Source organism: Uloborus diversus, chromosome 2 (assembly GCF_026930045.1).
Source record: "Uloborus diversus isolate 005 chromosome 2, Udiv.v.3.1, whole genome shotgun sequence".
In the NCBI taxonomy this organism is placed as follows: domain Eukaryota; kingdom Metazoa; phylum Arthropoda; class Arachnida; order Araneae; family Uloboridae; genus Uloborus; species Uloborus diversus.
Window position 1 is genome coordinate 92,971,859 of NC_072732.1, and position 12,994 is coordinate 92,984,852.

General features: G+C 32.1%; 1 protein-coding gene across 1 annotated transcript in view; it reads right to left on the reverse strand.

Annotated features, from left to right (window-relative positions):
* LOC129217169 (lethal(2) giant larvae protein homolog 1-like) overlaps nucleotides 1-12,994 on the reverse strand; it is a 75,085-nt gene that overhangs the window by 46,486 nt on the left and 15,605 nt on the right. The window contains exons 11-12 of the mRNA XM_054851432.1: nucleotides 12,183-12,395; nucleotides 4,349-4,501 (exon numbers count right to left, since the gene is read on the reverse strand). Coding sequence (XP_054707407.1) covers nucleotides 4,349-4,501; nucleotides 12,183-12,395 — 366 coding nt within the window. The remainder of the gene's footprint in view (nucleotides 1-4,348; nucleotides 4,502-12,182; nucleotides 12,396-12,994) is intronic.

The following is a 12,994-nucleotide window of genomic DNA, read 5'->3' on the forward strand; positions in this document are numbered from 1 at the left end:
CTCCTGAACGGCAGTGAACTGACTATCAAAACAGGTATCGATACATTTGTAATTTTCCCCGTCTTAATGTTTCGTCATTTAACATAATCCTCCGATCATAATTAGCAGAGATATTAATTAAAAACTATTAATTATGATACTTATATTTTGACGTAAAAGTCCTATTTTTCAAAAGCTTTCCTCCATTCAAATTATTATTCAGTGCTTCATCTCAACCTTCTGTAACAATACTTTTATTAAGATTTGTAGCTTGAAGAAATCATTGAGATGAGAGATCTCTTGCCTTTTTTTTTTTTTTTGCAATTTACTTTCTCAAATATGAACAAATAAAATTCTGCCTTTGTTTTGAGGCTTTTCCTGTATTTGGGGGATTTAAAATGTTTCTTTTTGGTTATATTTCCGCAATCTGCCGCAAAATTTTACTGTTTTTTTTTTTCAAGCTTAAGTGTTAAACACGGATCGCTTGACATAACTTTAATTTTCGAGGCTGACTATGCAAAGCCGTGCGATGCAGCTAGTAACAATAAAATAATTTGTCCTGATAAATAAACATTTTCAAAACTATTTGTACAGCAATAGTTTTTGCAGAAAATACACAACCATCAATATTATTCTTGCACAAATTCCTTTCTCATATTTTGAATTTGTGAGAAATGAAAAAATAATAAGATTGGAAAATTTAAAATTGAAACACTTTTTACATCTTTAAAAACAACTTTCAAACTGCAACAGCTTTTAGAAGTTCAGCACTGAACATGCTGTTATTGAAAAATCAACCACATTCTACAGCTTCTTTTTTTTTTCCTTTTCTGGATCACACAAGATAAGTACATACACATCACCATAAAACATATCAAAAGGATTTTAGGTTATGCTCAAAATATAAGTTCATGTAGTGTGGGAAAATTTTTCATTATTTCATACAGGGGAGTCAAACATGACATGAGATTATATACATAGTTTACTCCATACATTTCACTGTAAATGAATGAATTTTTACACTAATTTTAAGAAGCGTTAAGTATATCTTTGCTTTTTAATTTATAGATTAGTACCAGGACCATATTCAAGGGAGAGGTCTATAGGGTTCAAACCCAATCCGAAATTTTCGATACAATTTCAAAAAATGTTTTTTGCTACCCTTTTTTCCGAGAGAAGAAATTTTATATTTTTTAAAAGCAAGAAAATTTCTATCTTTGGGATTCTTGAAACTTTCATTCTCATTCATCATTTTTTTTTTTTTTTTTTCAGAATCATGAGTCTGTTTGAGTGCTATATCTTGACGTCAGCAGAGTATCATTGTTTCAAAAACAGATCCCAAATTTTCTTTGTTTTCTACTGCTTTTTGAGCATGTGAAAGATTTTTTGTTTTTTTTTTCTTTCATTACTATTTTTGCAAATTTTAGATCTTAGATGCCAACAAAAACACCAAAATTCTTTAAAGTGGAAAGTGCCATACTCTATGTGTAACATATTGTTATAAGTGTGAAAAACTTTTAATGTAAGAAATACTATTATGCTCGTATGGAGCTATACTTGTCAGTTATTCAAAAAATAAACATCGATAATGACAAGGAAGTCATGTTGTACTAGAGATGTAATATTTCCAGAAATTTTGAAGTGGTGGAAAAAAAAAAGTTTTTTTTTTCTGGTTTTTTTCTGGAAAAATTGGAAAGAATGGAAAATTTGATTTTTTATGAATAAAAATAGGGTTTCTTAATTTTTCTAGGAACATATAAAAGGTTAATCATTAAAAAAGATATGCAATCCAGTCATCTTTTTCTGTTTGACAGAAACACATAAAGGTAAGTTTCATTGGAAAAATAGCCTCTTTGTTTTATAACCGAGAGCTTTCTTGGTCGAACACGAGAAATAAGTCAAATTATGGTAACAACCAATAATATTGGGTAAGGTGGAGTCTACTCATAACAATTAGGTTTTCTATTTTGGATTGCCTTTGAAACTTGAAATAATAATATAGCAATCATTGACATTCAAACATGATTGATATTGTTTGAAAGAAAAATGCAATGTAATTTTACTGTCTGAAAATGAAAACTTTTGAGTTTTGATTTTTACCAATCCAGTCTAAGTCCAAATCAAAACTAAATTGGTTTTTCTTTATCTTCACAACAGAAGCCTCAAACCAAACCTGCGTAATGGTTTCTAAAGCTGAACCAAAACTCATGCTGGAGTTTCAGTTAACTATATCGCTGTGGTAAACACAGTAGTAAAAGTAGTCAAACCTGCACTTTGAGCAAAATTGAGTTAATGTAACCAAGTTATTCTCTGTTTCGCATCTTGCTTAATAAAGGAAATTTTTTAGGTTCATTATATCGGGGAATATTTTTTAGAAACATTCTGAAACAAAAAAAAAGGACATCTGAATCAAATATATGGAAGAGCCAAACTTGAAAATGCATTATCTCAGTTTGAGCTTAACTGCAGATTGCACTTCTGTTGTTAGCACGACAGAGTATGCAGAATTTTTTTTTAAAGTGGGGTTTCATTTACTGCTATGTGAATTTATAATAATAAAACTATGTATGTTTTCAAAACGTTTTATTTAAGTTTAAGTTTTGTTATGTGTTACCTAAAAGTTAATTGGGTTTTGTTCAATAGAATGTAAAAGGGTGTCCCCCCGCCCCTCCCTCAAAAAAAAGCAAAGTCAATTTTCCAAGTCGCACACCCTCTTATATTTTTCCTTTTAGGTCAAAAAAAAAATAAAAATTAAAAAAGTTTCATACAATTTGAAAATGGTAACCTGTGCCAACCTGAAAGTGTAAACCACCACTGTGTACTAGACCGAATCGAAAAAATATTTTTTAGAAGTTTGAAACTTCATGTTTGTAAAACGTTGCCTCTAGCCGCACATGTACCATAAAAATATTTATCCAAATCAAAAAATATTTAGGCGTCGAGCAGGCTTAAAATTTTTAAATTTCTTCAAAAAATTGATTTAATTTCTCTATATATTTTTAAGAATGTAAGGTTAATTTTAAGAAGTTATCATGATAAAAAAAAAGTTGAGTCGATAACAGCGTTAAAAAGCAACTTTTTCTCTCTTGTGATATTTAAGTCTCCCACATGGTACTGAAAATATGGATCTTTTCAATTTTAAGTTAAATTTTTCATTTTAAATGTATATATTTTATTATTATTATTTATTTGCAAATGTTGATTTTAAAATGTGTTCGCTAATAATTTTTGAACTTGATATTTAATTTTTTAAATGTATGTGTAATATTTTAAAAGGTAAATAAAAAAAATCAATTTCTTGAAGAAAACTATAAATATAGGCCTCCTGATGGACATCTAAATATTTTTTTATTTGGATAAATATCTTTGTGGTACATGTGGGGCTATAGAGGCAACGTTTTTTATCAACATGAAATTTTGAACTTCCAAAAAAAAATCTTATTTGGCCTAGTACACATGGCTGGTTTACTTTCAGGCTCAAATCGGCATGGCAACCCACTGTTTAAATTATATGGAACTTTTTTTACAGCTGTTTTGATTTAAAAGGAAAAATATAAGAGGATGTGAGACTTGAAAAACTGACTTTCATTTTTTTAAGACACTCTAATAAATAAATAAATATATAATTTATATTATTGAGAACATTTTGTGGAAAACATTTCATTTTTTAGGCAAAAAGTATTAAATGTTTTTTGATCTATATAAGCAAATTTTATCATCATACAACAATTTGCATTATCAAAGTTAGACAGCATTTTAGCATACAAGGAGGGGGTGGGGGGAGAAGAAAATAGTATCAGAATTTAAGAATGAGATCTACTAATTTTATCACTTTTTGCTCAAAATTTTAGTTAAAACATACTAAAAAGTTGAAAAATTCATTTTTTAAATTTTTCTGAATCGAAAATAAACCTCTTTGGAAAAAAACGTTTTTTCCGAAATTTTCCGTTTTTTTCGGACCGTTTTCATCTCTATGTCGTACACATGTCAGATATTTTTCTTCCTTAAATCACATGTCATTTTATATATTTGCATGCATCATGTCAATGCCCTTAAAGCATCTCCCACAGTCATTTAGAAATCTATTCAACAAAAATGAATTGAGCATAGGAACGAAATCAAATTCAATTGATGGTACAGATTTCCCAACAAATATGTTTGGTTAAACCCTCTCAGAAATAAAAGTGGTTACGCCCCTGATTAGTACATGTCTGAGCTCATATTATTCCCATGAATAAATAATTTATTATCCTGCTATCTATCTGCTTTAATTTCACAAAAATTAAAATCTTTGAACACACATTAATTTTAAACAATTACATTTATTCATCATTAAAAATGTATTTCAATTTTAAAAATAATGCATTACTATAGTTTCTTTTTCGCATTCAATGTCGAGGAGCTGCAAGACAAGAATTTGTCCAGAAGATCCACCAGCAATCAAAGTTCTTGTTATGTCATTCAAAACTATGTTGCGAATAGCAAGTCGGGGATCATCAGACAAAGGATCAAAACTGCCTATCTGTAATTATTATAAGTAGAAGGGGTTTTTAATTAGTAAGAACATTCAAAGTAAAACAAAACTTGGTTGCATCAACTTTATTTTAATAGGATTTCTACAACGAAATATTTTTCAATTATTGTCTTCACTTTTCTATTCATTTCATTAACACAAAAGAACATGAAAAGGAAGAATAGATGAAAGAAATTCTAATTATTTGTAACACATTTAAATTTTATATTAAATTTCTTACTAAAAATCAAACAGTTCACATCAAAAAATAACAAGGAAACATGCAATATTAAATATAATGCACTTTAAGAGACACAATAAATTCAACTCAGAAATTAAAACCAATCAATTATTTGAGGTTTTGATAGTTTCCCCTACAAGTGAATACAGAAAGAATTCAGCAGTTTAATACAATAAAAGCTTAAAACAGTCTAATATAGTTCATTCTTATGCATTTTGAAAGAAAGTATTAACTGCATAAACAAAAGTTTGAAAATTCTATGTTCAGTTGACAAAATCTCATCAAAAACAACCCTGTTGTAAAAATTTTCCCGCCAAGGAAACCTCTAACTTTTTCGCACAAAAAAGAAAACCTGCATCCTAAACCCAAAAACCCTCAGCCATAAAAAGTTATGATATCTACTAGTTTGCCCGCCAAGTATCTGCCAAACTACCATCCTCCCTCTTCTCCTTTTTCATCACAGCTACTTTCATTAGAACCTCCTCCCACCTTCAACTCCTCAGAAATATGGATAGATCTTTTAAATTGTTTATCTTGTTTTTGCTCACCAAGCAACCACTTCACTTTGAAAAGCTTCCCGCCAAACAGGATAAACAATTTAAAAGATCTATCCATATTTCTGAGGAGTTGAAGATGGGAGGAGGTTCTAATGAAAGTAGCTGTGATGAAAAAGGAGAAGAGGGAGAATGATAGTTTGGCAAATACTTGGCGGGCGTTATTTAAAGAATTGAGAACTTAAAGTCAGAAAATTTTCAACTGAAACAACGCTGTTTTGTGTTTTTAAGGAACAATAATGGCAAGCCGAATTTTACGTCAAGTTATTTTCTGACTATTAAGATTCTATGCTCGTTTTGCGAGAATTGGGCGGTTTAAATTTTATTACAATCCTTGTATCCTCTCTGTTGCAAAGAAAACTTCTTGGATAATAAAATACTATATTTTAAATTATATTGTTTCCGAGTATTTTACAACTTTGTAATAAATTCTATTACAGTTTCTTTATTTGACAGATTATTCAACATTTTCATGAAGGTTTCTTTAAATGTTTTACAGCTTGAGGGCTATTTTAATCGAACTTTTCACTTTTTGTTTAATTACATTTTTTCTTAAATTGTGGATTATTTTACGTTTTATGGGATAATTTTAATTGTTTGGTGATTTTTTTTTCTTGATAGAAGTCTTTGTCTTGTTTAATACTTAGTTTTGTTTAAAAGTTCATTTAAAAAACGAAATAACACATGTTATCACCAAGCAAAAAAAAAAAAACTAAGCCATTAAATATTTTAAATTTGAATGTGTCAGAAGAACTATGCAACTTTACTTGATGTCAAATCGCTGACATCCCAAATTTGCCATAGCGAATGCGCATGTTGCGCGCAGACTAAGCTCATTAAAAGTCTTGCTTAAATTAATTGCAAAAACTTTTTCAGCTAACAAATTACTGCAAAGCACGGATATCCACACAGGTATTTCATATATTTTCAATTCATTATGTGTTGTTTGTGAAAAATCCATTAATTTAGAAAATAAGCAAACCAATAAAAAAGTGCTATTTTTCGTTTTCAATTAAAAAGTTATATGTGCCGTATTCATATGCGTACAGTTTCATATAATTTGTCACATAAAATATTGTAATGGTTTAACCCCAGTTTCGTGCAAATTTCTTCCCTTCATAAATATATCAAAACTGAAAAACAGGGGGAAGGAAATTTCGTATCGGCAAAACTTGGGGGGGGGGGGGGAGGGGCAGCATTCTTATCTCATTCATTAATTTGTTTCTCTGCTTAAATATAAACAAACAACATGGAATCTTAAAAACAGAAAGCCCTATGAACCAAGTCCGCACGCATGCGCAGTAGGGTGGGGCGAAAAATGAAAAGTTTTTCCGATCAACTAGTAATAGTTGACAAAAGTTGTCTTATGTGATAGTTAGCTAATGTGCAAAATTTGACAAAAATCGGTTAATATCTTCAGGGGGCGCTGCGATCGCAAAGTTTTAACATTGTTTTTTTCCTATAATATCATGGTTTCAATGTAAAAATCATGCTTTTTTCTAACTTTAATTTCACCTTTTTTAATTCTAAAGGACATGTATGTATTAAGAACATATAGAATAGCTTCCAAAAGAAATTTGGTCACTAAACGTTAGCATTAAAAGAAAGCAATGCATGGTTTTGTTGTAAAAACTCCGTAATTTGAAGAGACACTGCCGTCGAGCTCTTAGAATCATGTGAAATGCCATTTAAATACGGCATACAACCTTGAACTCTAAAGGAGAAAAGTTCCAGACGCATTTCTACAGCATCGAGTGCACAGCACAGTGTATGTTTATATTTTCAGTGCATTGAAACGCCATCTCTAACACCATAATGAGCGGAAAACATTCGAAGGATTATTGTGCTGGATCGAAAGTAAAAACAAGGAAAATGTTAAAAGATTCCATTTTCGGAACACCAAAAAATTTGTCTGATTCTGTGTTACCTACGTATGAAGATGTATTTAAGTATTATTTATTTCTTGCACACGAAAAGAAACAGTTTAGTTCTTCCAAAGAGCCCACAGTGACTGAGATAGCAGAAGACGTAGCCACGAAGTTAGAAGAGATATGGCATCGTTCCTCTATTCCTATAGTTTCACATAAATGAATCGTTCAAATGATTCGACATTTTCACGGCAAATATAAAAACCTGAAGAAAACTATGAACAAAAAATCTGTTAAAACAAATGCATTTAACGCAAAGATGCAGTTATTTTCATCCGAAGCTCGAGAAAAACTTTTCGACATCGCTTGTTGTATATGCCGTTTCAGTGCGTGTAACTGCGACAAGACTCGCAAAGTTCCTTCCAAAGAACAACTTTTTCTTTTTGATCAGCGTGGTGATAGAAAAATGTTTATTGGAAACATTGATATTCAAACCACAAGAAAATTAAAACCGAGTTTTGAACGAAAAAAGAAAGAAGAATCAAGAGAGAAGAGGGAAAGCATAGTTAATACCCGTGAAGAAGGTTCTGAAGAAACAGAAATTGATAAAGAATATTCAATAGAAGGTACGGACAAAAAGGATCCTGAATTTATAGTTATAAATTATAAAGCAAGCACTTCGCAAGCAAGAGTCAGTTTGAACAAATTTTCTAAAACGTGTGACCGATACGGTGTTTCGAATAGATCAGCGGCCGCGTTGGCATCATCCATATTAGAAGACGTGGGCTTAATTTCTCCTGAAACATCTTCAAATATAATCGATCCAAGCAAAGTGAAACGAGAGCGTAAAAAGTGAGAAAAAATCTGCAAGCTCATCACCAAGGGCCAAAATGTGCTGATATACAAGGTCTGTACTTTGATGGCCGAAAGGATAGTACATTGTTCTTGGAACAATCTGTGTCCGGCAGTTATCATCGAAAAATAATTATTGAAGAACATGTAATACTGGTTATGCTGCCAGATAATAAATACTTAGGACATATTTCGCCAAATCGATCAAACGCAGAAGGAATTGCAAACGGCATACTGGATTTCATTGTAGAAAATAAAATTGATATTACTCAGTTGTGCGCCGTCGGATGTGACGGTACTGCAGTAAATACCGGAAGAAAAAGTGGCGTGATTTTACGCCTTGAAACATTCTTTCACAGACCATTGCAGTGGTTAATATGCCAGCTTCATGGCAACGAATTGCTGCTTCGCCATTTAGTAGAATACTTGGATGGACCAAGTACTAATCCCCGAGGATTCAGCGGTCCTATTGGCAAAATGTTGATAGGCTGCGAATCACTACCGATAGTGAAATATAAAGCGTTGAGTGCAATATTCAAAACATGCCAACTATCGACCGAGGGGACCTAAGTACTGACCAGAAATATCTACTGGAAATATTTGAAGCCGTTATTAGTGGCAACTGCTCCGTACACCTTTCTGAAAGAGTACCTGGTTCCTTGAGTCATTCTAGATTGCTCACGACAGCCAGTCGGATTTTGCGTTTGTACATCGGCACAGAATATCCAACAGCAAATTTAAAAATGCTTGTTTCATTCGTTATTAAAGTTTATACACGTTGCTGGTTTCTAATTAAGTTCAACTCAGCATGCAAGGATGGTGCACGAAACTTGTGGCACGTTATTCATCTGTCGCGTTATTTGCCAGACGACCTGTTACATGTCATCGATCCAGTCATTCAGCGGAACGCCTTTTTTGCACATCCTGAAAACATCTTGCTGGCGATGTTAAATGATGATCGAAGGCATGTAAGGCAGTTAGCTGCTCGTCGGATTTTGAGAGTACGAGACACTAATTCTGTGAACAATAATGATATCCGTACTTTTACCATCCCTGAGCTTAACTTTTCTTCTTCCGACTATGTCGACTTGATCAATTGGCAGTGTGAAGAAGTGCTTATAACAAAACCTCCTATAACAAATATACTAACTGAGGACGAGCTACATGACTTAGTGAAAACCGGAGATGTTCCTCATTTTCTTCAAAACATGTGCAAATTTCCTTGTCATACCCAATCTGTGGAGCGCTGCGTAAAGTTGGTGACGGATGCATCTCTGGCCGTAAGTGGAATAGAAGCCAGGGATGGTTTCATTCGTGCACGTTTAGAGGCTCGAAAGGAACTGCCTTTCTTTGAAAGTAAAAAAGACTATTTTCGTAAAAGCTCTAACTGTGACACATAAATTTGTATCACGTATGTAGTGTAAATTTTTACAGATTTTTAAAATTGTTTATTATTGTTTCAATAGTGCTGTTTAATTTTATTTGTCTAATATATTTGCATTTTCATAATTTTTGTGTCACATTTTGTAAAATTCATCAGTTTTTACTAAGTATTGTCCAAAAAATCACTATTTTTTACTTTTTTGTTTCTTTTTAAGATGCTGGAAATATAAATAAATAACATAAAAGAACTTTTATGGGTTATTTCATATGCTTTCAGTGCATAAATAAATCTTATGAGTAAAAAAATGAAATGATATAAGTTAACAGCATTATTTTTCGTATTTTAACCATGAAATCCGGGAAAAAATCTATAATAAAACTTTGTGACCACAGCGCCCCCTGAAGATATTATCCGATCTTCATCAAATTTTGCACTTTTGCTAACTATCACCAAAGACAACTTTTGGCAACTATTACTAGTTGATCGGAAAAACTTTTTATTTTTCGCCCCACCCTAATGCGCAGTCGCTGTGGCAAATTTGTGATATCCGCGATTTAACGTCTAGTTGCAACTGTTGGATATGTTTTAGTCTCGATTGAATTTCATTTCCTAAGACAACTTTGGAATAACTGTTAGATCTGTTCTAACCTTGCAATTGCAGTCCGAGATAAACAAACCCTATGAGCTGAGAGTAAGTACATAAGAATTTAGGGAAAATTAGTGATTTTCAAATTTCAATTACTCCGGCCCATGATATCCCTGGGGGTTGAATTTTTGTATATGTACTCAATGGCCAACCAAGAATATGTATACAAAAAATCATTGCTGCAGCCCCTCGGGGGGCTGTGATAGAACCCCGGGAAGGTACAATTTGGGGGGTAAAAACGGGGGGAGGGGGGTCAAATGGCACAAAAGGCACATCAGTAGGGCACAAGGAATGCGTGTGCAAAATTTCAGCTTGATTCTTTTTTCGTCTGGGCTGTAGCCCTGTCAAAGAAAGCAAAAACTTTTTTGAACAGCGATTTTATAACTTTAATACCTTCTCCCCCTGATGGTCCAGGGGATTGTATTTTGGTTTACAGCATCAGGGGCCACTAGAGATTTAGTGTACCAAGAATCAACTCCGGGGGTCTTCATGGGGCTGAGATACAGAGGGGTGAAAAACCTAAAAAACCCGAATTTGTTCTGTCGTGTAATCTTGTTCTTGGTCGCTTTTATTTTCTTTCGTCTTTGGCGGTGGATTTGCTTCTGTTGGCTGCTGACATTTGATTTCCTTGGCGGGGCGGGACGCTCCCGCGTCCCGTGATTAAAATAAGAAACTTTCGACAGCAATTAGTCAAGAAAGTATAACTTTGCAATTCCATATTTAGTTTTTCAAAGGATCTTAAAAATAGATCTATATTAATGATCAAAATTATTTATGAGTTAGCACTTACACTGTACCTTGAATAAAAAACAGAAAAGCTAATATACATATCCATAATATTTTTATATAGTGTGATCATAAAATAACATGAGCCTTTTAGCGAGTGAGGTACTGGACAAAGCACAGCCAAATTTTTTGGGCGTATACAGTAGACCATAGGGTTTTGATTTCGAAAAAAAAAATTGTATCAAAATTAACCACAAGGTGAAATTTTAGAGCAGAAAAGTCTATTACTGACAATATGGAAATATTAATTGCCAATTGACATAGTCAGTTTTATTAACAACAAATGATTTTTACATACAAATGAGGTTTTACATACAAATATGACCACCATCCTGATGTACAACATATACAAATACAGACACTTGTAACATATACAAATTAATTTGTCTCATCTTTAACATTATTTGGTCTTTTAAAGTTGTAATATTGGAAACATTTCCTTGATACACAACACCTTAAGAAATATCTACAACCAAATGTCACTTGAACAAAGATTGGGTTACCTCGTTAACCAGACCATAGGAAATGCATAAAGATTCTGCTATCAGAGAAATTTCGCTGTAACGCACATTACCTTAATTCTAATGTAGGGTGGTGCATCATCTTGCACAAGCACGGTCGAATAAAGACATCCTTGTTGCCGTGTCAAAACTACTTTTGTGGCTTTTCCACTACAAAAAACTTCTGGTCAATTTTTTTTTTTTTTTTTTTTTTCAGAAACTGAAATTGAATGTTGATTTTATTGAAGCTCATTTGTTAAGTAACAATCATTTGTTCTTTATAAAATTGATGTCTTTCATCATCATTTGGAATTTAATCTTTCAAAATTCACAGTAACACATTTTTATAAAGCCAAAAACCCCAATGGCAGTTCTTTTTTGAATATTAGAAACTTGAAATTCCATTGTCTACTATGTATGGTGTAAGGTGTACGCATAAGAAAATTGGATGTGCTCACCAAATACTTTTTCACCAGAAGGCTCCGAATACATCCTATTATTTTATAACCACCCAGTACCTTTTGTATAAGTACTTCAACAAATTTTGGAGTTTTATGATTTTTTTTAACCTTCTAAGTGCAATTCATGAATCATAAAAAATTTTATGGATTATATACAGTTACAAAAACATAAAGGATAAAAAAGAATTTCATTTGTAATATTCTAGAATGTTTTGCTTTTTTTTTTCTTTTTCTCAAAGTAACAAAAGGGGAAACTAATATAAAGAAAAACTCAGCAAACAGCTTTCAATTTGTTGATTTTCAGTACTAATAAAAAAAACAAATGTATAATTATAAAATTTTCTTTTACTCTATAACTATAAAAAAGGGACAATTGATCATGCTCAAGACTATATTACTTTGCGAAATGGAGGCCATTCTTCTACTGCATCATCACTCTCTTCAGATTCATATGTTACAAATACTTGTGAAGCATGAAATTCATAAATAAGTTGCAATGACGTGGATGAAGCTTTCCAGACTTTGATACTTCCACTCTCATGGCCAGTGACTAGTAAATTATTGATTAGATTGTTATCAGTTAAAGCTTTCCCACCTTTAATGGGCCACTCCTAAAAAAAGAAAAAAAATCATTGTTTTAGGATTTTCATGCAGCATCAAAGCATGAGCTTTTTTGGGGGGAGGGGGGGAACCACGAATTGCTTATTGTTTTCACTTGACTGCTGAATGATGTTTGCATCTTTTGATTTTATTTTTCATATTTTGATTTACTGTCTATGTGCTTCAGAATTGAATAATTTATAAACGATTTATTGATGTTACACAATCTTTTTTACAGGAAAACAGTATCCAGCACATAGCATCCAGCCCCTGCCATTCATTTCAATTTTGGCATCTTGAATTCAAATTATAGTTGCAATAAAAGTCATTAGTAGGAACAAGAAGCCCAATGGGTAGGGACCTATCACAATTCTGATTGCAAAGAAGAAAAAAAAAAACAATTTGAATTCAAGATTTCAAAAGTCAAACTTTTTTTTTAAGTTTCACACAGTATATGCAAAGAAAAAGTATCTTTTGATGTTCACACTAAAAATTATTAACTACAATATACATATATATATATATATATATATATATATATCAAACTAACTGAGATGCATGAAATAAATAAATACCTTTCTGCAACAAAGGAAAATTGGGAACAAAAGGT